This window comes from Oxyura jamaicensis, chromosome 26 (genome assembly GCF_011077185.1).
Source record: "Oxyura jamaicensis isolate SHBP4307 breed ruddy duck chromosome 26, BPBGC_Ojam_1.0, whole genome shotgun sequence".
Classification (NCBI taxonomy): domain Eukaryota; kingdom Metazoa; phylum Chordata; class Aves; order Anseriformes; family Anatidae; genus Oxyura; species Oxyura jamaicensis.
The window spans coordinates 3,973,490-3,994,494 of NC_048918.1; the positions used below are offsets into that span (position 1 = coordinate 3,973,490).

Sequence of the window (21,005 nt, forward strand, 5' to 3'; positions counted from 1 at the left end):
CACCAGGTGGGCACCGGCTCCGTGCATCCGTGGAGGGGTCCGAGGCCGGAGGAGAGCTGTGCTGGGAGGTAAGCCTGCTCGGTTCCTGAACCCGGCAGCACGTTGGGTTTCAGCTGCTCACGTTGACCTGGGAAGATGACAAATGGAGCTGGGCTGCAGCTGAGCAAACACGGTGGGGAGGAGGCAGCGGCGGGGCTTCGGGGGTCCCACGGTGCCCGTGGCTGGTGGATGCTGCCAGGCATCCCTTGCGCCTGCTGGAAAGGCTTCCAGGGGGTGACACGGGCTTGGTACGGAGCCCATATGGCCAGGTCCCTGCGGGCAGGGGACACCCAGAAGCACACAGACACCTCCCGCAGGGGACACCCTGGGCACATCCTCGCTGGAGCGAGTGGTCACATCGCCGCAGGCTTCGTGTGAGCAGCCTGGGCTTGGCCAGAGCTGTTTGTGGGCACGGGGCTGGGCAGCCTGCCCTTTCCCCAGCTCCATCTGAGCCATCCGCTCGGGGTAAATGCTGCAAGGGAGCCCCGGAGGCCACCACCTGTGCCTCAGTGGCCCTGCACCCCTGGGCTTGGCGACACAACCAGGGACCAGGGCAGGGGGAGCAGCGTAAACGAGAGGTGGAGATGGGGAGGAGGAGTTATCCTCCCCAAAACACCCCACTGCAAAAGGACATCACATCTCTGATCCGCCACCTGCTCAGGCTGTCCCCTTTCACTCCCCCTTTGTGCTTTCCAGGTATTTTAGCAGCCCCCAGGCTTTTGCCTCCTGTTGCCCCTTCCTGCACCGTGTTCCTCCGTGCCCTGCGCCCACCTGGTGCGTTTTCCTGGCTCCTGCCCCACAGCTGCACATCCATCCCATCCCACCCGGCAGCGATACCCAGCCCGGCGACATCCCAGCAAGGCACCGGCTTGCGTCAGCACCAGGGCACCACTAATTACCTGGGGAAAAAAAAAAAGGGGGGGGCAAAAAAAAGTGAATAATTGAACTTTTCAGGTCCGAGCCCTCCAAGCCCAGCTCCCTTCAATGCTTGGCTCTGCCCCAGCACCCCGGAGGGGCGCAGCCCCCTGCAGGGGGTGCAGGATGCTCGCTGCCCCCTGCCCTCCCCGCTCCCCCCGGGGGCTCTGCTCAGGGCCCTGGGGAGGCTCCGGGGGCTGCGGCCACACGGGGGCCCCCGGCAGCCGCCGAGCGACCAGAAGGGGGGGGGGGGGCGCATTGGGAGGGCGCCCACCCAAGGGTGCTGGGGCTGGGTGGGGGCCCCTCGCCCAAATTAGCCCGTTAACCCCTTCCTGCCCACAGCAGGGCCAAGTGGGTGCGGTTTTAGGGGTAGGAATCCCGTCCCCCTCGCCTTGGCTGGCACTGGTGCACCTTGTGCATCACGGTGCTGTGTCCTGGGTGCAGCCAGCACCCGAGACCTCAGCAGCAGCTGAGCCACGCTCTGCAGCCTGCGATGCGGGGGGTCTGAGCATGGTGTGCGGGGACGGACACAGCTCTGAGGGCAAGGCACCCGCTCGCTGGGTGCTACCACTGAGGGTGCAGCCGCTGGCCTGGAGAAAAGCCCCCCCAGCAAGCTGCTGCGCGGTTTGGGGTGTGCTGGAGGCTTCTGGGAACCATCTCCAGGGACTTGCTGGGGCCAGCAGGGAGCCGGGGCAGAGCCAGCACATCCCCATCGCCTCTCGCTGCCTGGCACCAGCCATGTGCTCGGCCAAAGTGCCGCAGAGCAAAGCCACAAGCCCCTCAGGGCCACCATCTCCCTGTCCCCAGACTCCAGCCCTGGGTCCTCCCTGCTGGTTTCTGCCCGCATTGTCCCGGGGGGGAGATTTGAGAACCTCTGAGACATCCCGTTCCCAGCTGCCTGGGCACCCCACTTTCACATCCCCCCGTCCAGGGAGCAGCAGGACCCATGGGCAGCGACATCCCCGCTGCCCCCGCAGCATCCCCCCGTCCTCCAGCCCTGGGTGCTGGCCAAATCCCCGCTCTGCTGGCACCCGGGGCCTGCTGGCACCTTCCCCTGCCCAGCAAGGGGGAGGCAGGAGCCAGGAAATGCTGCACAGGGAGCCAGGCGCTGCCGGTGACATCGGTGCCGGTCACAGGGACAATTCCCGCACGGCGCCTGCAGCCCGCAGCTCCCCAAGGACTCGCATGCTCCGAGCGGGCACCGTGGCAGCGGGGCCGGGCGGGCTCATAACGGCCCCCTTTGTGCCGGCGGGAGGAGAGGTGAAGCTTTGACGTCAGCCCGGGAGGAATTCCTTAATGCCATTCAGGCCTCCCTCGCCCGCCTTGCTAATTGCGTTTTATGTAATAGCTGCAGCTGGGCTCCCAGGCCGCTGCTGAGGGTGGGAGAGGGCAGGGTGAGGGGGCAGCGGGGGCCCAGCCCAGCCCGAGCCGCCCAAAATGGGGACCCCGTGGGGCGAGCACCGCACCGGAGCCAGGGGGTGCTCCTCCTCCGCCGGGCTCTGCCTCGTGTGTGACCGCTGGTCAGCACGGCGAGCTGGCGAGAAGTAATAACAACAAATTGTTTGGGGATCGAAAGGGTAATTGCACTTAATGGAGACGAATGAGGCGGTGATTTATCTCGCCAGCCTCATGCCAGCAGGTTTCCGGCTGCACAAGCATGGTCAATAAAATCAAGTATTTGCTGGTGGAGCTCCCGAACATCCCCACAGCATCCCCATTGCTCCGGGTGCCTCTCGGCGTGCCCAAGGAGTGCCCGAAACCACACCGGAGGCTGCTCCCTCGTGCTGGGACCTGCCGAGCACCCGAGGCGCTCGCCCTGTGTTTCGGGATGCCGCTGGCATTGCCTTGCCCCGACTTGTGCCACCCCGCGGCAAATGCCCCGGCACAGGGGGATTCGTTGGCTCTGCCTGGCTCAGCAGCCTTCCTCCCGAGGAGGAGGAGGAGGAGGGGGGGGTCCGGGGGCAGCTGGCAATCAGCAATGGGAAAGACGGCGGGACCCCAGACGTCCCCTCCCCCTGCCCGCTGGTTTGGCCAAGCTTAGGCTGTAAAAAGAAAGAGCTGGTACCAAGGATAACATGCTTTGCATTCCTGCGCTGTCTCCGGGGGAATTTCGCCTGATCTACATGAAAAATACTCGCTTCCCCCCCCCCCCCCCCCCAGCCCGAAGGTCAAAGTGTCTGGAGGAAAAATTTCCGAGCGGAAAGGCTCAAAGCAGGGCGGAGGGGAGCCACCGCCGGCGGCCTGGGGTGCGTGGGTCTCACCCTGGCACGAGCGTTGGTGGCCGGTGGCTGCGCGGCCACGGCTGGTGACAGTGCCACCGTGCTGGTGACAATGCCACCATGGCCAGAACCCACCAAGGCTTCAGGAATGGCTGAATCGGGCCGCCCTCGCCCGCTCGGTGCTGGGGGATTTCTGCCTTCTCCCACCCGCAGCCCCTCTCGGCTTTCCCGCAGCCGGGGAAACGGGACGATCACCATCAAAGCTTTGAATTCCCAGCCTGTGAAGTTTGCGGGCTTCCTCTCTCTTTCTTCTCCGCCGCCCTGACGCATCGCTCACACCTGCGCAGGCTGCGGGGGGACGAGACATCAAAAAAGCCACAAAGGCCGGGGGCTGCGGGGGGCTCGCTGCTGAGCCCGCATTCCTCCCCTGCCGCCCACTCGGGGCTTTCTCTTTCAAGCGTCCCCAGTGCATCGGGGTGCCCGTCCTGTGCGGGGGGACCGGGGACAGGGAGTGAGGGGAATGGGGCAACGGCAGGGAGGGAGCCGCTGCTGGCGCCGGCAGCCAAAAGCACTCAGCAAAGCCCCATTTCCTCTGAGTCACCACAGCTGAAACCCCAACCTGGGAGCCCAAAATCTCACCGTGAGCCCCAGATCTCACCGTGAGCTCACGCAGCCGCCGGCGGGGGCGGCGGGCGGGCAGCCCCTGTGGGAGCCGGAGCCGGGGGCAGGCAGCAGGGCACGGGCGAGCTCCGGTGCCGCCTGCCCACGCCGTACCCCTGGTGCTGTGCCGGGAACCGGCTGTTTTTCCAGGCTGTTGCAATCTGTCCTCGGGCTCTCGGGCAAGGCAGGCGGTTCTGCTTTTGACAGGGGTGAGCAAACCCCCTCCAGGCGCTGCCGTCACCCTGCGGGCTGCGACTTTCGCCATCCTGGAGCTGCTGCCCTCGGAGGCTGGGGCTCAGCTGCACATCACCTCTGGGCTGCCCAAAAGTCCCATCGGTACCCGTCGGCCTCGCCACGGGGCTGCTCCTGGTGACACCGGGCTCTGGAGCTGATGCAGCCCGTGCCTGAGGATGGAGAGCACGGGGAAAGCACCGGGACTGCGCCCCAGCGAGCAGCGTGGTGCTGGGCACAGCGCGGAGCAGAGCCCCGCAGGATCCGGCCCCTCTTACGCTCATGGCCAATCTAAGGATTTAATTGCGCGATTAATAATAAATACATTTCTGGGGCTGGGGGAAAGAAAGGCTTAGGGAAGAAAATGAAAAGGAATTTAATTAAGGGCAGTGCTGGGAATGTCTGTACCACAATAAAGATAAGAAGGATCAATTGCTTCTTCCTAGGATCAAAGAGAGGGCTGGAGGGGGGGGAAGCAGTGCTGGCGGGAGGGTACAAAGTACAGCGGAGGGAGGGGAAGGCAGGGAGAGAAAGGCACACAAGAGAAAGCGAAAGAGAGACAGCCAGATAAGATTAGAGAAATAATTGATGCTGCAGATCCCCAGGGGCCACCAGGACCCGCAGGTCAGCCAGGGCATGCTGGAGCTGCTCGCTCGGAAGTGGGAGAGGGGGCTCCGTGCTGCCCCTTGCCCAGTGAGGGGAGGAGCAGGGGCAAGGAGCTGAGGTCTGGGGCCACCGGTGCCATCCCACCACCGCCGTGCCCTCACCGGCACCGCTGCGCCCAGCTCTGCCTGCTCCGCTTCTCGTTTGCGATGCAAACTTTGCAGCTTTCCCAGGCTTCGGGGTTGGCAGCTCCTCCAGGCAGGAGCTCTGCAGATGGAAGCAGAGCTGGCGTGTCCCTCTCATCGCAGCGCTGCCCGATGTGACGCCTGCGGGACACAGAGGAGTGGGAGAAGTGGCTCTCACGAGATGCGATTATTACAAGGAGCGGTTCCGCACCTTGCTGTCGCAGCACAGCAGAAGGCTCAGGGTCACGTTTCCCCCTGGATGCTCTCCGGCAGCTCTGTCCCCATCCCCATCCCCATGCCCCTGGGCACCCTGCCCCACCACAGCCACCCTCCTCTGGCCCTTCGGCCGCTCGCAGAGCATCTCGCACAGCGCGGGGCACATCTGGGGCGAAGCTGTGACACGGCAGTGACTCGGGTGGCTCTGGGGACACCAAGGTGTGCAACACCTCCTGTCACCGCTGCATCACCGCGATGGCACCTCCGCAGCACCGGGGCAGCCTGGGCTGGCGTCCCTCCAGCTGGACACAGCCCCAGCGTGCAGGGGGAAGGCAGAGCCCGGCCAGGCCGCCCCCCAGCACCACAGGGTGCACGTCCAGCCATCGGCCACCAGCTGCCACCAGCCCCTGGTGGCCTCTTCTGTCCCCTGCCCCGAGCCATGCTCAGCCCTTGTCTCAGAGGGGAGGGAGAGCGGGGCTGCGGGAACTGCAGGGGAGGGGGGTTCCCAGCCCGTCCGGCTGCCTACCCATGCAAAGAAGCACCCAGACAGGTTTTTGGGGAAGGGCTGGAGCTCTGGGTCCCAGATTTGGGAGGTTGGTGCCCAGCCAAGCAAGGCAGCTCGGCGGACCCAGCCAGGCACTGCTTTGCATCTTCAGGCACCCAAGTTACTGTGGGACTCCGATTCGTGCGGGTGTGAAACGGGGCCGCTGATACCCGTCTCCCTGCAGGACCCACCACGGAGCTGCCAGGAGCCCCGGTTCTTGCTCACGCTCTTTGCATAGGCTGGAACGCCGTTTTGCATGGGTCGGGACGCCCCTGCCACGTTAGAAGTTACCCGGAGCAGGTTCCCCTCCCGGCTGGGAGCACTGCCCTGCGTGTGAGCGGCGCTGAGCCCGAACCCCCAGCCGCTGCCTCCGGAAAAACGGGCTCCATCCTCACCTCACCCGCTTTTGCAAGGAGCCGGAGCTGCGCCCTGAAAAAGCGGCTCAGCCGGCCTGGGTGGCAGCCTGGCAGCGAGACAGCCCCGGGGTGGGTGGGACACGGCCCCGCAGCGGCCGGGCGGTCGAGCCAGCCCAGCTCGTTCGCCGCATCCGCACGGGAGCCCCGCCAGCTTTGCGCCTCCCGCGCCTGCTTTGCGCACCCAGGAGGAGTCTGAGAAGTGTTTGGGGTTTTGTTGCTGTATGTGAGCTGTGCATATAGCTGCGCCCTGGCTCCCCCAGGCTCAGCAAGGGACGGGCAGGCTGCACCTTGTCTGCTTTGCAGGTCCCAGGAACAGTTTCCACGTCCCATCAGCTGATGGCCGGGATGAGGGGCGAGCCAGCGGCAGGCACAATGCGGGGGAAAGACCCACAAATTATGGGCAGGAAAGGAAAAGGGATGGCCGAGCAGCCCCCCGCTGCACGCCGAGCTCCAGCAGTGCTGGAAGAGCCAAGCACCCTGCCCTGGACCCTGGGCCCCCTGCGCCCCCACCTCCTGCAGTGCCTGGGGACCGTGGGGCAGCCGGGCAGGGGCACCCTGCTTGGGGACAACCCCCCAGCACCTCCGGCCCTGGGCCCCAGCAGGGTCTGGGGTCACATTTTTTAGGTCTCGGGGCGGGATGAATTGAAGAAAGGCCGCAGAGCTGCACCATTCCTCGCGCTCCTGGAGAGTGGGATCAAAGTTTTCTCCCTTTTTTGCTTTTTTTTTGCTTTCTCCCCTTTTTTTTGGCTGCTCCAGGCTGCAGCCGAGTGCCCTTGAAAACGGGAGGACTTTCATGTGGGGATTTCTTCTCTTCTGATCTTCAAAGAAATGCAGCAATCAAACAGGTAATATCGGAGGCACCTTTTTTTCTTAAAAAAAAAGCACCACTTTGAAAGCATCGTATGCAAAAGAAACGTCTAAACTTTGTTGTGTTAATTGTTCTGGCACTCAGAGCTGCTCCACCACGTCTCAGAAATGTCGCTGGCTCCAGGCCCGCGATGCGTCAGGCAGACACAGCATCACCAAAGCAGGAAACCTGGGGCGGGGGGGGGAGAAAAAAAGCTACAGACAACAAAATAGGAGAGTTTGGTGAGAAAGAGCGGCGGCGAGGCTTTGTCAGAACAGTCTGGGCGATGTCAGCAGGGAGCTGATAGGAAAACCCACAGGGCCGCGTTCTGCCAGCCCTCCCCGAGGGGCGACGTGCTTTGGCTGTCCCGGGGGGGGGGGTCCAGCACCCCGGCAGGGCACGCGGCTCCCCTCCCACGCCGTGTCCCCCCGGGCCTGCTCCGAGCCCCAAATCTGGGCTCAGCACATCCGGGCACAAGCCCGGGCAGGACGGGGCCGGGGCTGACTCACGCCGGCAGCGCCTCTCCTGGGCACGGCACGGCCGGGAGATGCGGGGGCCACTTGCTCCCCCCGCACCCCAGCGCCCTTTTCTCCCCTCCCTTAGCCCCCACGGGCCCCACGGATGCTCGCAGATGTTGCACGGGTCCGTGGCTCCCACGGCAGCCCCAGATGAGCTGGGGGTGCTGCCGTGGGCTGCAGCAGGGCGCAGCGCATCCGGCTGTGGGGGACCCCAAGGCCAGCACCCGACGGGAAACCCCAGAACCCCACTTCAAAAAGGTGCGCAGCCCATTCCTGGGTCGGAGATGTGCCAGCTGCCCCGGTGAGAAGCCAGCACCCCCACAGACAACTGCAAAAAGGGGTTGAGGCTGCCCCCCACAGCAATTGCTCACTGTGGGCTGTCTTCACCCATGTAACCCTCCTGACAGGGGCAGGGAAAGCTCGCACCGGTTGTGTAAATCTGCAGGGATGTGCACTGTGACCAGTCTCTGTGATTTTACATCCCGATGGATTTCTGCACTGTGATCCCAGCACACCAGATCCAGCATCGCCCCTTCAGCTTGGGCTCTGCCAACACTTGGCTACAGCCGGCAGATCTGTCTCTGGGTGCCTGGGAAAGGTGCTGAGCGCTGCTTGGGAGGCAGAGCCCCTCGCCCACGTGCGGCTAGGGAGGGGGGTCTGCCAGGAGGCTCCCAGGAGCCTGGGAGGGAGCTGGGGGGCTGCAAATCGGCGGTAGCTGCTTGGGATGAAAGCCCTGAACAGAAGGGAGCTGTTAACAACGGAGCAGAGGTGGAAAAGAGCGGGGCTGGGATGGGAAGGGCTGTTCCCAGGGGCACTGCACGGGGAGGGGGCTGCCGTGGGTGAGGGGACACCAGCCGGGATGGGGACGGTCACTGCGGCCCCCTGCCATTGCTTCTGAGGTTTGCTGCTGGGGCTCTGCCCCCTCCACAGCTCTGGGGAGCATTGCCCCTGCCCTGGGCTTTGTGGGGGCTCGGGTCACGGTGAGAGGGGGCTCTGCAGGAGGACCCCTAGCTGGGACACGGGTGGTGGTGTGGTCGCAGCATGCCTCATGGTGCCCTCGTGGTGCACGCCCGGGGTGCCTCAGCTGAGCCCAGCTCTAAAATTATCGCATGAACCTTTCCTTGCAGCCCTGCAATGGGACCGCAGCACCCATCGATGCTCCAGAAACCCAAGCCACAAACGGCTGCTGAAATCCTGCCCCGTCCCTCCGTGGCTGTCCAAAACCGCAGCCGGAGCCGAGCACTGCCTCGGGGTGCTCCTGACTTTGTGAGGGGCTCCGCCCATGCACCCATGGGTGCCGTGGCCCCTGGCCAGTACCATGCAGAGCCTTGGCAGGCAGGGAGCGATAGGACTTTGCCCTGGCTGAGCTGGACACCCCCCGGTGGTTTGAGCTCTCTGCTGGCCCTTAATGGGCCTGGAAGCATGCAGGGAATGCGCGGCGGGGGGCAGAGCGCAGCGTGCCCCCCATGGCTTCAGATGGGGCCTGGCACGCAGCCCCCCCGGCCCTCCCCTGTGGCAGGGACCTGAAATGTCTCCTATTTCCTCGGGTGGAAATGGGAATTGTTAGAGGGTTTGGAGAGCAATAAAAGCACTTCAGTGCCCGAGGAGAAGGGGACAAAGGGGCAGAGAAGACCCCCCCCAGCTGCCACTCCCCATTACAGACAGCACCTGCAGGCACAGCGAGATGCGATGCAGCTCTCCAGGGCCAGATCCTGCTGCCAAAGCTGCTCCACGGATCCAAACCTGCACAGCATCAGCATCGTGAAAGCAGGGGGGGAGCTTGGTTCTCCCCCAGGGCAGGGGCTCAGCACCCCACAGGGCTGGCAGGAGGCACCCACTGGGGGTCACGTTTGAGCCCCCCCCCCCCCCCCCCCAGACCCCCTGCAGTAGAAGAACAATCAAGACAAGAACCAGCATCCACCTTTTGCTTTTAATTTAATGCTTTAATTCGTAGGAAGGGGAAGGGAAATGGCCAGCAAACAGGGCAGAGGGTGCAGAGCTTTGACTCGCAGCACATGAGCACAGCCCAAACACCTCTACCCCCCCCCCCCCCAAATAACATTGGGTTGAGCCAGACAAATCCAGTGCTGTTGAAGTTAAACATTAACCTCAGACAAGAGGCAATAAATAAAGCAGTGCCTTACCAAAAGCACTTTTTTTTTTCTCTCCTTTCAACACTAAAAACTGACGTTGGCATCAGAGCACGCTTTCAGGCTGTGGTTTCGGCTTCAGCCAGACCCAGGTTTCCTGCAGAGCCAGGGTTTTCCCCTTCTGTGTGCAGGATGAGGCCCGGGCCCACAGCAGCAAAGCACGTGCCTTATTCCAGTTGGGTTTCTCAGGGCAGGAGAGGGAAGGGCTGGGGCCGGACCCCATTGCCAGCAACCCCGGAGAGCCTGGATGGCACCTCTCAGCCTCCTGCCAGCACCCTGCTACATCTCTAGCTTGGTTGAGGTATATCACCTGCCCTATCCGTTAACTTGTGCAGCCAAAACAAAAAAAAAAAAAACAGTGCAAAGAAAGAGAAATCCCACCCCCCATCCTTCCCTCCCATGAGATGAACCTGCCTGGGCAGCAGGGAGGGGTCCAAGCACCCAAAATGCCTCCGAGGCAGCTCCAAGAGCACCCCCAGCCCCCAGGGGGGCTGCTGGAGCAGCTCAGGGCTTTGGTCCCATTATATCCCCTCCCATGGGGATGTGCCCAGGCCATCGCCCTCCCCTCGCTGCAGCCCCTCCAGTGTCCCACAGCCACCGCAGCTCCCTCCCTGCGCATCCCAGCGCCTCCCCGGGGCTGCAAAATAAATACGTGGGGCACAGGGCAGCAGCAGCAGCAGCCCCGGGCTGGGGGAGCCCAGCGGGGACACGGGGGGTGGCTGCAGGGTGTCCTCAGCTCAGCTTCATGCCGATGGCCATGGCGCACCGGTAAGCCTCGGTGACATTGTCACAGCTCTCCAGGGAGAAGCGGCTCTCCCCCAGGGCGCTGGGGCAGTGCGTCATGGTCCAGCGGCGCAGCCGGCGCCCTTCATCCGCCTCCTCCTCCTCCAGCCGCAGGAGGCTGTCGGCAGAGACGCAGCCCCGCATGCCCACGCTGCTGGGGGGGACACGGGTGGGAAGGTCGAGCTGGTCAAAGGACTCTGTGGAGAGGATGCTGTCCTCGCTCACGGCGCTGGCTGGGCGGGTGCGGGGGGCTAGGGGGGCTCTGGGCAGGGACACCTCGCTGAAACACCCAAAGCCCTGCCCCGGGGGGGGACCTGGCTCAGTGCTGCTGGGGGAGTACTTGCTGCTGTGCTTGAGGATGCCTTTTCGGCCAGTGGGGAGGCTGGGAGGGGGCTGATCTGCAGAGGGGCTGTCGGCAAACACGCTCCCATCGAGGTCCAAGCTCCCTGTGTCCAGAACGTCCCCGGACTCGCAGCACTCCAGGGATGAGTAATAGCCCGACTCCCTCTTCGGGGGCTTTTTTAGGATTCCCTTCTTGGGCACAGCTGCGGGGACGATGCTGCTGCCCTCGCTGCCAGCCAGCACCTCTGGGGACAGGATGTGGATCAGAGCCACGGCAGTCACTTCTCCATCCTCACTCTTCGCCTCTCCCGCAGGGGCTGCCAGCGGAGGGCCAGGCACCTTCTGCTCACAGGAGTTCCTCTTCTTCAGGATACCCTTGGGTCGCTTGAGGATGGACTTGGAGGGGTTCTCCGGGGCCAGGGCCACCTCTTGCAGCACGTGGGAGACATCGTTCTCCTTCTTGGACTTCTTGAGCGAGCGCTGCCGCTCCAGGGCCACGCCGGGGATGTGCTGCTTGAAGAAGCAGCGCACCTTGGAGCTGTTCTCGAAGAGGGGCCGGGAGGAGCGCCGCAGCCACTCTGCCACCGTGGCCAGGGGGGACTCGCTCTCCCGCAGCATCTCCTGCTCCCCGAGGGGCACTCTGTAGCCCCAGTTGACCCACCAGTGCGTGGCGATGTCCTCGATGGTGGCACGGCGCTCCGGGTTCACCATCAGCATCCACCGGATCAGCCCACAGGCGTCTGGGGGAGAGGCAGGTCAGGCACCGGCAGAGCACGGGGCTGGGGGGGGATGACAATGCAGGGGGACGGGGGTCTGCCTACCTGACAGCTTGGTGGGCTCCCGGTAGTCCCCACTCGTGATCTGCTTGACCAGAGTCTTGTAGTCGTGGCCGTCGAACGGCATCGTGCCATGCACCAGGATGTAGAGGAGAACGCCGAGGGACCAGCTGTCCACCTGCCGCAGGGAGAGGTGGTCCTGAAGGGGGGCAGCAGGACCAGGCCACCCCCCACCAGGGGCTCACAGCTACTCCTGGGGTGCAGGACAGGGCACACACCACCCCCCAGACTCCCCGGGGGACACAACGTACCTCCGGGCCCTTGTAGGGCCGCCCGTTGATGATTTCAGGAGATGCGTAGAGAGGGCTGCCGCAGTACGTCTGCAGGAACTTGTCCTGCTGGTAAACGTTGGACAGGCCAAAGTCCGCGATCTACGGAGGGAAGTTCACGGCCATTATTAGCACGCAGCAACGTTCCTGATTGCAGGGGGAGCAGCACAGCTGCCTGAAGCCCTCCAGCTCTGGGCTCGGCAGAAACCAGTCCCCCTTGTCACCCTAGGTCTTGCCCTCACCTTGGGCACCCCCCTGATGTCCCTGGGGAGTGGCAGCATCCCAACCTTTCCCCCTGCCCTGCTCCTCCTCCAAAAAAGCTCGTGGCAGCCGCCTGCTCCCAGCTCTGTGCCATCACCCACACGCCAGGAGCGGAGGCAGCGGTGGGGCTGTGCTTAGAGGGAGCATCGCAGGACTCGGCTCCAGCTCAATCACAGCCACGAGAGGCTGCTTCGCTCCTCCTCCACCCCGCCTGGCACGCAGGCGTTCATGGTGCTCGTTACCTTTCACCTCTCAGCGAGCAGAAGGTACGGTCCCTGCTCACGGGGTTACCACTGCAGATAACACCCCAGCCTTTCATCTCCAGCCACACCGACCCCAGGGAGGCAGGCACGGCCGCGGTGCTCCGGGACAAAGGGAGCTGCACCACCAGGGCCCGGCTGCCCCCCGCCTCCCCGTGCCAGTGGGAAGCAGGACGTGCACTGGCAGCCGTCCCACCCAGCCCGCCTGGGTCTGAGCTCTGCGTTCAGACTTTGCCCTCTTATCAGCAGCCGAGCAAACACTGGTGGCTTTAACAGCCGGAGCTCGGGCTCTGCCTCTGCCCTGGCAGCCAAAAGGGGGATTTGGAAGCCCTCCTGGTCCCCAACTCTTGGGCTGGCTGCCTCGCTCCATGGCAAACAGCAGCGCAGGCGATCGCAGCAGCCTCTGGGCCAGCAGAGCCTCCCCAGAGCTGTGGGAACCAGGTGCCCCAGGGGATACAGGGTATCACAGCCACCCCCAGCCCTGCTGCCCTGGTCCCTCCAGCCTCAGAGATACCTGCAAGGGACAGGAGCAGCAGCACGGGCACCCCAAGGAGCTCCTCAGCCAGGATCAGCCCCCCAAACCAGGCAGCATCCCTCCCAGACCTTGGCTGGGTGGAAGCCAAAGCATGGCCAGGTCCTGCAGCCCCTCACCTTGATGTTCCCATTGGCATCCAGAAGGATGTTCTCCAGCTTCAGGTCTCTGTGCACGATCCCATTCTGAAAGGGAAGGCAGAGCCAGGCTGAGCTTGAGGTGTTGGAGGAAGGGAAGGGAAGGTCGGCGTGGGGAGGTCACTGCCGTTCACCTGCTGGCACAGCAGTGACTGCTCGGGCGTTCACACCAGTCACAGCAGTGAGACAGCAATAAATAACCCCAGGTTTGTAGACAAGGATGAGCCAGAAGCCACGTCCTGACCTGGGTGCTACCAGCAGCACTTTACCCAGCACCACAAGCCAGCACCAGGCTCCTGTGCCCTCCCCAGCCACACACCCGCCGGTTCCCACTCCCCAGGGCGAGCCCAGCTCTGGGCTCTGCTGAGACCTGCCCAAGCAGCACCCTGAGGTGCTCCGGGCTCAGGAGGCACCCTGCAGCCTCCCATCGCTGCCAAGGGTGGGCAGGTTCCCAGGGCTGAGGATGACCCACGCAAGGCCCCCCGAGCATCCCCGGGGTCCTTTCAGGGAGGGCAGAGCCCACCCGCAGCCCCACAGCCGCCTCCCAGGGGACGAGGTGGTGACCCAGGGCTGGGCCCCCAGCCCTCGCACACAGCCCTGGGTGGGACGGGGTTTGGTCCTGCCAGCGGGGTTAGTCAGCCCGACGGCGCAGCAGCCACTCGGCGAGGCCGAGCCTTTCCAAAACGCTGCTGGGGCACTTCCCCAAGGGCCGCCATGCCCTGCAGACAAGAGGCAGGATTAACCCCACTCCCCAAGAAAAACGGGTGAGCTGCTCCCACCTCCCAGCCCCGGGCAGAGCTTCCCTGCCACATCCATGCCCAGCTCCAGCACCTCTACCCGCAGAGCCCAGACGCGGCCGTGCCGAGCCCCGGGGAGCCGACCTGCCCCAATCCCCCTGGGAACGCGGCCCCACGCACCTTGTGGCAGTAGTAGACGGCCGACACGACCTGGCGGAAGAAGTGGCGTGCCTCCTGCTCCGTCAGCCGCTGCCGCTCGCTGATGTAGTCGTACAGGTCCCCCTTGCTGGCGTACTCCATCACGATGACGATCTTGCTGCTGTTCTCAAACACTGCGCACAGACAGGGAGCCACAGGGCATCAGGGGGGATGCTTGGAGCCGAGGGACCTCAGCAGCACCTGCCTTCCAGCGAGCAGAAGCCCTGACCGACTCCAACACGTTGTTTGTCCCCTTGGTCTGGTTTGCAGACCGGGAGGTGTTGGGCTTTGTGCTGCTCTGGGGTTGGATGGGGATGGCTGGAGCTACCAAGGGGCTTCCTGCAGCCCATGCAAGGACGGGCTCTGATCCTCCAGGAGGAGGCTGAGACACCCCACTTGTCACTCGACAGCAGCTTTCATTCCTGCTTAGAGGGAAGGGCCGGGTGGGCTTCCCACATCCCACCAAGGCTCTGGCTCAAGCCCCACACAGCGTTTTCCTCCTGTTTGCAGGCAGCCACCTCGCTACTTCTGAATTCCGGCCCCCAGCGTGACTCAGCCCTCGCAAACAGCATGCGGGCTGCCAGGCAGCGTGCTGCTGTTGGGAGGACAGCAGGGCTCTGGATACCTCACGTACACCACCCAGGTGGCAGCGGCCCAGCACTGGCCGCACGCACACCCCGGGCACGCCGCGATAAGCACCGCACACGCTGGGTTTGCTGCCAAAGGGCTGGGGTTTGAGCAAAGCCCGACCCAGTCGCAGGCTCGCTCCAAATCTGATCGCGTCTGGAGCCTGAGGACCTGCCTTTTGGCTGCTACTTGCACTGCTGGACAGCCTGGGAGCAGAGCCCAGGAGAGATACGGGCACCGTGGTTTGGTCTTGCTGGGCCCCAGGGGAGGGAAAGGGAAGGGCTCCAGCACTGAGGTTAGCTCCTGCCCCGGGCTGAGAGCAGAACCGCGGGGATTTCCGCCGCAGGGATTGCCACCGCTTCGGTGCCAGGCTCTTAAAGACCGCACAAACTTCCAGGGTGTGCGGGAGGGCACGGGGCAGGTTCTGGAGCTGGTAATTCCCTGGAGAGCTGCAGGGCAGCACCAGGGGAGGTCAGGGAAGCGGCTGGGAAGGAAAAGGGGTGACGGGGGGCTCACCTTCATGGACAGCGATGATGTGGGGGTGGTTGAGGGACGACATGATCTCGATCTCTCTCCGGATGTGGACAAGGTCCTGCTCATCCTTGATTTTGTCTTTCCGGATGGACTTGATGGCCACCTGCAGACAAACACACCCACACAGAGGTCACCCAGACGCCAGGAGAGGACACCACAGCTTCCCACAGCCCCCTGCAGAGGCAGAGCCCCCCCCCTCTTTTGGGAAGGGGCTCGCTAACAAGGGATCAGCAGCCCAGCTCCCCACACAGGCGTGCGCTATCCAAAGGCATCACCTCTCCACGGGAGCAGCTTAACAGCGAGCTTCATCTGTTAGGGTTTTACAGCTTCCAACCCCCGAGCTGTGCACACAGGGACTGCTCACCCCCTACAAGGTCAGCTCCGAGCCCCCTGGGGCAGGCAGCACTGCTCATTTCTCCTCTGTTTGTGTGGCTTACGGGAACCCTACAGGAACCAGGTCCTAGGCTACAGCCGCCGCTGGACCGCGGCCAGAGGAATGCGACCGGCACACATGACCGGGGAGATAACGACATCTTCTTAGGGTCACGGAAGTGGAAAAAACAGGTTTTGTTTTCATCAGGAATGTTTATTTCAAGGAGGTGATTACGTAGAGGGAAGGGAAAGTTTGGTGTTAAGGAGCGGATCCCGCCCAGAAAGCGCAGCGCTGTGCTGCAGCCAGCCGGGGCCGTTTCCCTTGGGTCTCCCAGTTCTCCTCTACAGGGAAACCAAAGGGGAGGGGAAAGAAGAGTAAGCGCTGGAGAATAGATGCCTTCTAATCCTTTTTCAAAAGGGCTGGGGAGAGACAATGTGCTCCTAGGGCTGAATTTACAACTGAATCCAGCAGAACCCCTTTTCTTGTACCAGACAAGAATGCGGAACAGCATTAATCCTGAAGGGACCCGCGCCGGGTCTCCCAGCAACGAGCAGAGGGGCCGCAGACACCCGCCGGCCCCAGCCCATGCTCACAGCTGCGAGACCACGTGGCCTCGTCCCCTCTGCCTTAGGGGAGCCCCAAACCCCGCTGCGAGACCCCAGCCCACCAAGGAGATGGGGTCAGGATCCCCTTCCCAGGGAGCAGGGGGGTGGCAGTAATAGGAGAGCTGCGTGGCCCCCATGCATCTAGCAGGCTTTTTCCTCCATGACTTGCTGCTGTTGTATTTCCACCTCTTCTGGCACCAAGAAGTGCCCACCTGACACTGCCCAGGCAATGTTTTCCAGCACGGCTGCTCTGAGCAGAGCCCATCTCACACTCAGCGAGCCACCAGGTGCTAAAGCAGCGAGATCTCAGCTGCCACAACGGTGTCTTGGAGCTCACACCAGCTTTAAGGGCTCGGACAGGCATGCAGGACATGGGCTGGTGGAGTCCCTTTGGCCCCAGAGCACATCTCTGGCACTTCAGGCCGGGGCAGGTTTGTCCCGTGCCAGCCAAGGCTGGAGGCAAGCACGCAAGCAGAATGGACTCTGACCAGGGGAGGTTCAATAACCCCACACAAAGCAATACTGAAGGCACTTAATAGCTTCTTGAAACCCAGGTATTCTTCTCCGTGACCTTTGTGCTACGCCAGCAGGTTAAAGTTTAACGATTTTCGCTCCAGCCCGATTACCTGACCCCCTGCAGAATGCAAGAAGCCAGCCTGCTGCCCTCCCTGTTGGCCCACTCGATTCATCTCCCCATAAAACCTCCACATCCAGCCCAGCAAAATAGCCCGAGCGTTTCGGGGTGCGCACAGCACGTTGCTGACTGAGATGCTCACACTGAGCCTGGCCTCAGAGCAAGACTCACCACCTGGAAAGAGACAAAGCGGCTGCGAGCTGCCAGCACGGGAAGCCTGAGGAGATGCCCCTGGCTGTACTCAGAGCCGCCTGTCAGCCGCTGTTAGCGACCGCCGAGGCTGCAGCACCAGCAGGATGAGTGCTGCTCAGCCCTGGGGCCATAACGGATGCAACACAGCAAGGAAAAGCCACCGTTAGGGTCCGCATCTCATGCGACAGAGACTGAACGGCACATTTGGGGTGGGATGATTTACCCACCTGTCAGTCCCTGCGGGGGAGGTTAATCCCTTGGTTTTCTCACCCTCCCCCAGGGGTACTGGGCAGCTGCTTTGTCCCAGGACGTCCCCTACCTAACAGGGCTGGCAGCAGAGGATCCCCTCTCAGAAAGGGGAAAGCACCCTGCAGATGAGGGCCTGCAGCTTCAGGGACAGGCAGCAATGCAGCCTACACCCTCCCTCCAGCACCAACGCTATGTGATAAGAATTTCCTGCAGCAAACAGCCCCCAGAGCTCCCGCTGCAGGAGCCTGGAGAACAAAAGTACTTTCCAAGTCAAAAAGGCTTTTAATTAAGAGTTTTTTTGGGGGGGCAGAACAGGTATTTTCAGCAGCTGCTGGAAGATGCATTAAGCTACAACCCCAGGCAGCCCTTCAGAAGTTGTTCCAGATCACAAGTGCAGCGTTTCATGCGCTATGAAATATGGATTACAACCCACTGCGGAAGGGACCGGGGCTCGCCCCTTACAGGGGATCAAAGGAGGCTTCGCCGCCTCGGAATATTCCAGGTGCTGCCTTCCACTTGACACCACGCGAGCCCACAGATCCGTTCCTGACACCGCGAGCCAGTCCCACAGGAGGTCCCGGTTTCTATTTGATTTCTGTTTGACTTGGCTGCGGTCCAGGGCTGGGGAAGAAACGGCAGGCTGGGAGAAAAAAAGGGCCAGATGCTGCCATGCAAACAGGTGCAGGAGCCAGTTTGCACCACGCATTACTGAGTCTTCAAACCAAAAACAAGAGGTAGGGGCAGGAAAAGAGAGCCAGCAATTCTCTCCCCACCTGCTCGACATTTCAGGGGCACAGAAGTTCTCCAAGGAGCGGGGAGGGCACTCAGAAGTACCCAGCAAAAGGCACGAGCACCATTCAACCTGAAGGATTTCCAGCCAGAAAACAAGACTTTCAGACAAAGAATGCTCAGAAAACCCCCCAAAATCCAGCTGATGATGAAGCCGGATCTCTGCTGCCTAGCAGCTGGTTAGACACGCTTTGCTTTGAGCTAAGACCATGTAGCTTGGTTAAAATTCAGAGGAAAAAAAAGGAAAAAGGGACAGCTAGGCAGTACAATGAGATGGTTCAACACTCAGTGCATCTGACAGAGGCAGCTCCTGATCAGCCAGAGGCTGAAGCCACGCGTGGAGCAGCTCCAGCCCTACAGCCCCAGCCGGTAACGTGGGACCTGCGCAGCCCACAAGGGGTGGCAGGAGGCAGCAGTTCCTGCTCTCACACCTCGCTGTTTAGGAAGTGAAAGCCACTTAGAGAAGGAGCAAATAATGACCCAGCTCGGGATAAGCTTGAAGATTAAACAGGTCCGGAAATGCTGAGTGGTGCAAGAAAGAATTTGTGGGAAGAGGAGAGATTTGTGGTTAAGCCTCCTGTTCCTACACAGCCAGCTTGCTGCAGTACTAGTTAGTCGAGCCCTCGACTATCTCTGGAATTTATTGAAGAGGCATTGGTCTGTGTATTTAATTTGCATCATAATAGACTTATGGTACCAGACAAACAAGTCCCTGTCCTGAGGGGCTTCCGCAGATAGGTGAGCTCTGGCAGTTCAAAGATTCCCCGCACAAGCTTTGTTAGTTAGGGGCAGAAAGGGAAAGCCAAGACTTCTCACCCATCCCAAAGGAAGGGATCCTCCCAGGTCAGTGGGTGGGAGCCGCATTTCAAGGCCCTGATTATGCAGCAGAATAGCAGCGCCTTCAGAATCAGATAGGCTAATGGAAACTGCAAGCCTGATTTAATTAAGAGCTGTTGCGTTACGTGAAAACCTCTCTGATTTACGGTTGTTTTCCTTGACATGCCTCGGTGGCTTGCTAGCGATCCGAACTCGCACCCTTTTTGTGCTCAGAGCATCTCGGGAGGCTCTTGCTGCTCACCCGTGGTGCCAGCAAGGTTGGGCTGGGGGACGAGTGCCTTTCACAGGTCTCATCCTGCAGTGCAGGGTGCTTGGGGCTGAGCAGGGAAATCACCGCCAGGTTTGCCCTTTGAACAGCAGCAGCCTGCCCAATGCCAGGGCTGCCAGACTCAGCAGCACCCCACTTTTGCAGGGCAGTGCTCCCCAGCTTGCTCCAGCCCCCGGCTTTGGGGCACCAAAGGATGGATTTTGGGGGATTTCCAATGGGAGATTATGTGAGTCCTGCTTCCACACAGGCCCTGGGGGCTCTGCTCACACACCACTGCAGAGAGTCAACACATCACATCATCACCCCAAAACCAGGGCAAGAGGAAGGGGAAAGCCCTTGAGACTCAAGAGCAGTGTTTGCTCTTCACCGCCGGCTGCCCGCAGCCCCTCTCAGCACCCCGGTCAAGTGCTGAGTGGCTGCCAGAGGAAAAAGAGGAAGAGAATGGGGGAAGCGAGGTCCCTGGGGGCTGCCCCCAGCACCCTTGGGGGGCTCCTGGCCCCTCTCCGGGCCAAGGGGGGCTGCACCACCGTTGCCTCCCGGTTACCGGTGGAGGAGAACCGGGGCTGGCTGGGGGATGCTCGGGATGGGAGGCAGGCGGGGGGGGGGAACACGACACAGTAACAGCTCTTACCAGCCTGCCGGAGCGTTCCCGAGCCTTCTTCACCTTGCCGTAGGTGCCTTTCCCCAGCGTCTCCAGGAACTCGTAGCGGTGCTTGAGGTTGTGCTTGTGGTGGTGCCGCTTCACCGCCTGCTTCTTGTGCAGCGGCGATCTGCTGAGACCCCCCGGCTGCGGGGCACCCGCCGCCCGCTCCATGCCGAGCTCCCGTCCCGGCTCAGCCCGGCTCGGCTCAGCCCGCCTGGGCTCGGCTCGGCTGATAAATGCGGGGCCGCCCCGCCGGCCGCGCCCCCCCCCCCGCCCATTGGCCGCCCTCCCGCCCGCCCCGCCCGGCCCCCGGTGCTGAAAGGGGGCGGGAGGCGAGAAATTTGGGGGAACCGGGGGGGTCCGGGTAGGGCTGGGGCATAAGGGGAGCCCCCGGAGCCGGGGGGCGCAGCTGTAAGGTGGGGGGGGGGGATTTGGGGAGCAGAGGCAGCCCCCCAGGGTGGGTTGTAAAGGGGGGGTAAATGCGGGAGGGGTGGAAAGGGGGTTTTGTGTAGGCGGGGGGTAAAGGGGGGTGCTGAGGGCTGGAGGTAGAGGTTTTGGGGGAGATGCTCGCACCCAAAGGAGGGCCAAGGGGGCGCAGGGAGGATGCGGGGCAAAGCCTGGGGGGCTCGCACCAGGGGGGTGTGGGGACACGGGGATGGATGGACAGACATGCAAACAGACAGACAGACAGACAGACACATGCACACGGGTTTGCAGCCCCAGTGCACCCAGCACTCTCTCCAAAAATAAAAATAAAAATAAATAAATGGGGGACACAGCCGCCTGCTGCCCCATGCAAACCCATTTCACGGACGTTTCTGCTTAACTCTGCAGCACCTTCCCGTGTGGTCTTCTCGCCCCTGTGGTAAATCTTTGTTTGGAGATATTAAAAGAATGCAGTTATTTCCCAAAGCAGCCAAAACAAAAGCTCTTGCCCAGCTCTGGCATGTGTGAGGACACACCGTATTGATCAAAGAGGCAGATAACTGCGGCATTACTCATCCCCACACTCCGACCTGGATTTTCCCACCACTTCCAGCGGCTCAGGGCAGACAGGGTGAGGCAGAGCAGGGGCTTGAGCGTGCAGCGAGGGGATGAGCTCACCCAGCCTCGGCCCCCTGCTGCAGGCTCTGGGCCCCCGAGCACAGAGATAGCGGCCGTGCCACGTCTACATCAGGATGAGACCCAGGCAGAGGTCCTGTGCCCCCGGCTGCTCTCACAGTCTGGGTATCAGAGGGCTGAGGTTCCAAATGTCCTGCTGAGCACATCCGTCCTGCGGCACGGCTGGAGCCCAGGTCGTGGGACACAGCCGTGCGCCGGGCTCCTGCTCATCCCTGCCAGGGATCAGCCTCGACA

The 21,005-nt window shown here is 62.4% G+C and overlaps 1 protein-coding gene across 2 annotated transcripts; it reads right to left on the reverse strand.

Moving 5' to 3' along the window:
* Positions 1 to 9,545: 9,545 nt before the first annotated feature.
* Positions 9,546 to 19,835, reverse strand: NUAK2 (NUAK family kinase 2). 2 transcript variants are annotated; one of them, XM_035346985.1, is made up of 7 exons: positions 19,638 to 19,835; positions 15,042 to 15,162; positions 13,881 to 14,032; positions 12,946 to 13,011; positions 11,756 to 11,875; positions 11,490 to 11,622; positions 9,546 to 11,408 (listed from the first exon to the last, which is right to left on the reverse strand). In XM_035346985.1, the coding sequence occupies exons 1-7, from the start codon at positions 19,818 to 19,820 to the stop codon at positions 10,276 to 10,278; spliced, it is 1,908 nt and encodes a 635-aa protein (XP_035202876.1). In that variant the 5' UTR covers positions 19,821 to 19,835; the 3' UTR covers positions 9,546 to 10,275. The 2 variants fall into 2 exon arrangements, with proteins under 2 accessions (XP_035202876.1, XP_035202877.1); XM_035346986.1 differs by lacking the exon at positions 19,638 to 19,835 and adding an exon at positions 15,335 to 15,474.
* Between the last annotated feature and the right edge of the window lie 1,170 nt (positions 19,836 to 21,005).

Excerpts from the sequence above, each read along its gene's own strand:
- NUAK2 (XM_035346985.1), bottom strand. The coding sequence starts at position 19,820 with ATGGAGCGGGCGGCGGGTGCCCCGCAGCCGGGGGGTCTCAGCAGATCG. Across the intron at positions 15,163-19,637 it reads GGGAACGCTCCGGCAGGCTG|GTGGCCATCAAGTCCATCCG; the intron begins GTAAGAGCTGTT and ends GTTTGTCTGCAG. Across the intron at positions 11,409-11,489 it reads GGAGCCCACCAAGCTGTCAG|ACGCCTGTGGGCTGATCCGG; the intron begins GTAGGCAGACCC and ends CCTCTCCCCCAG.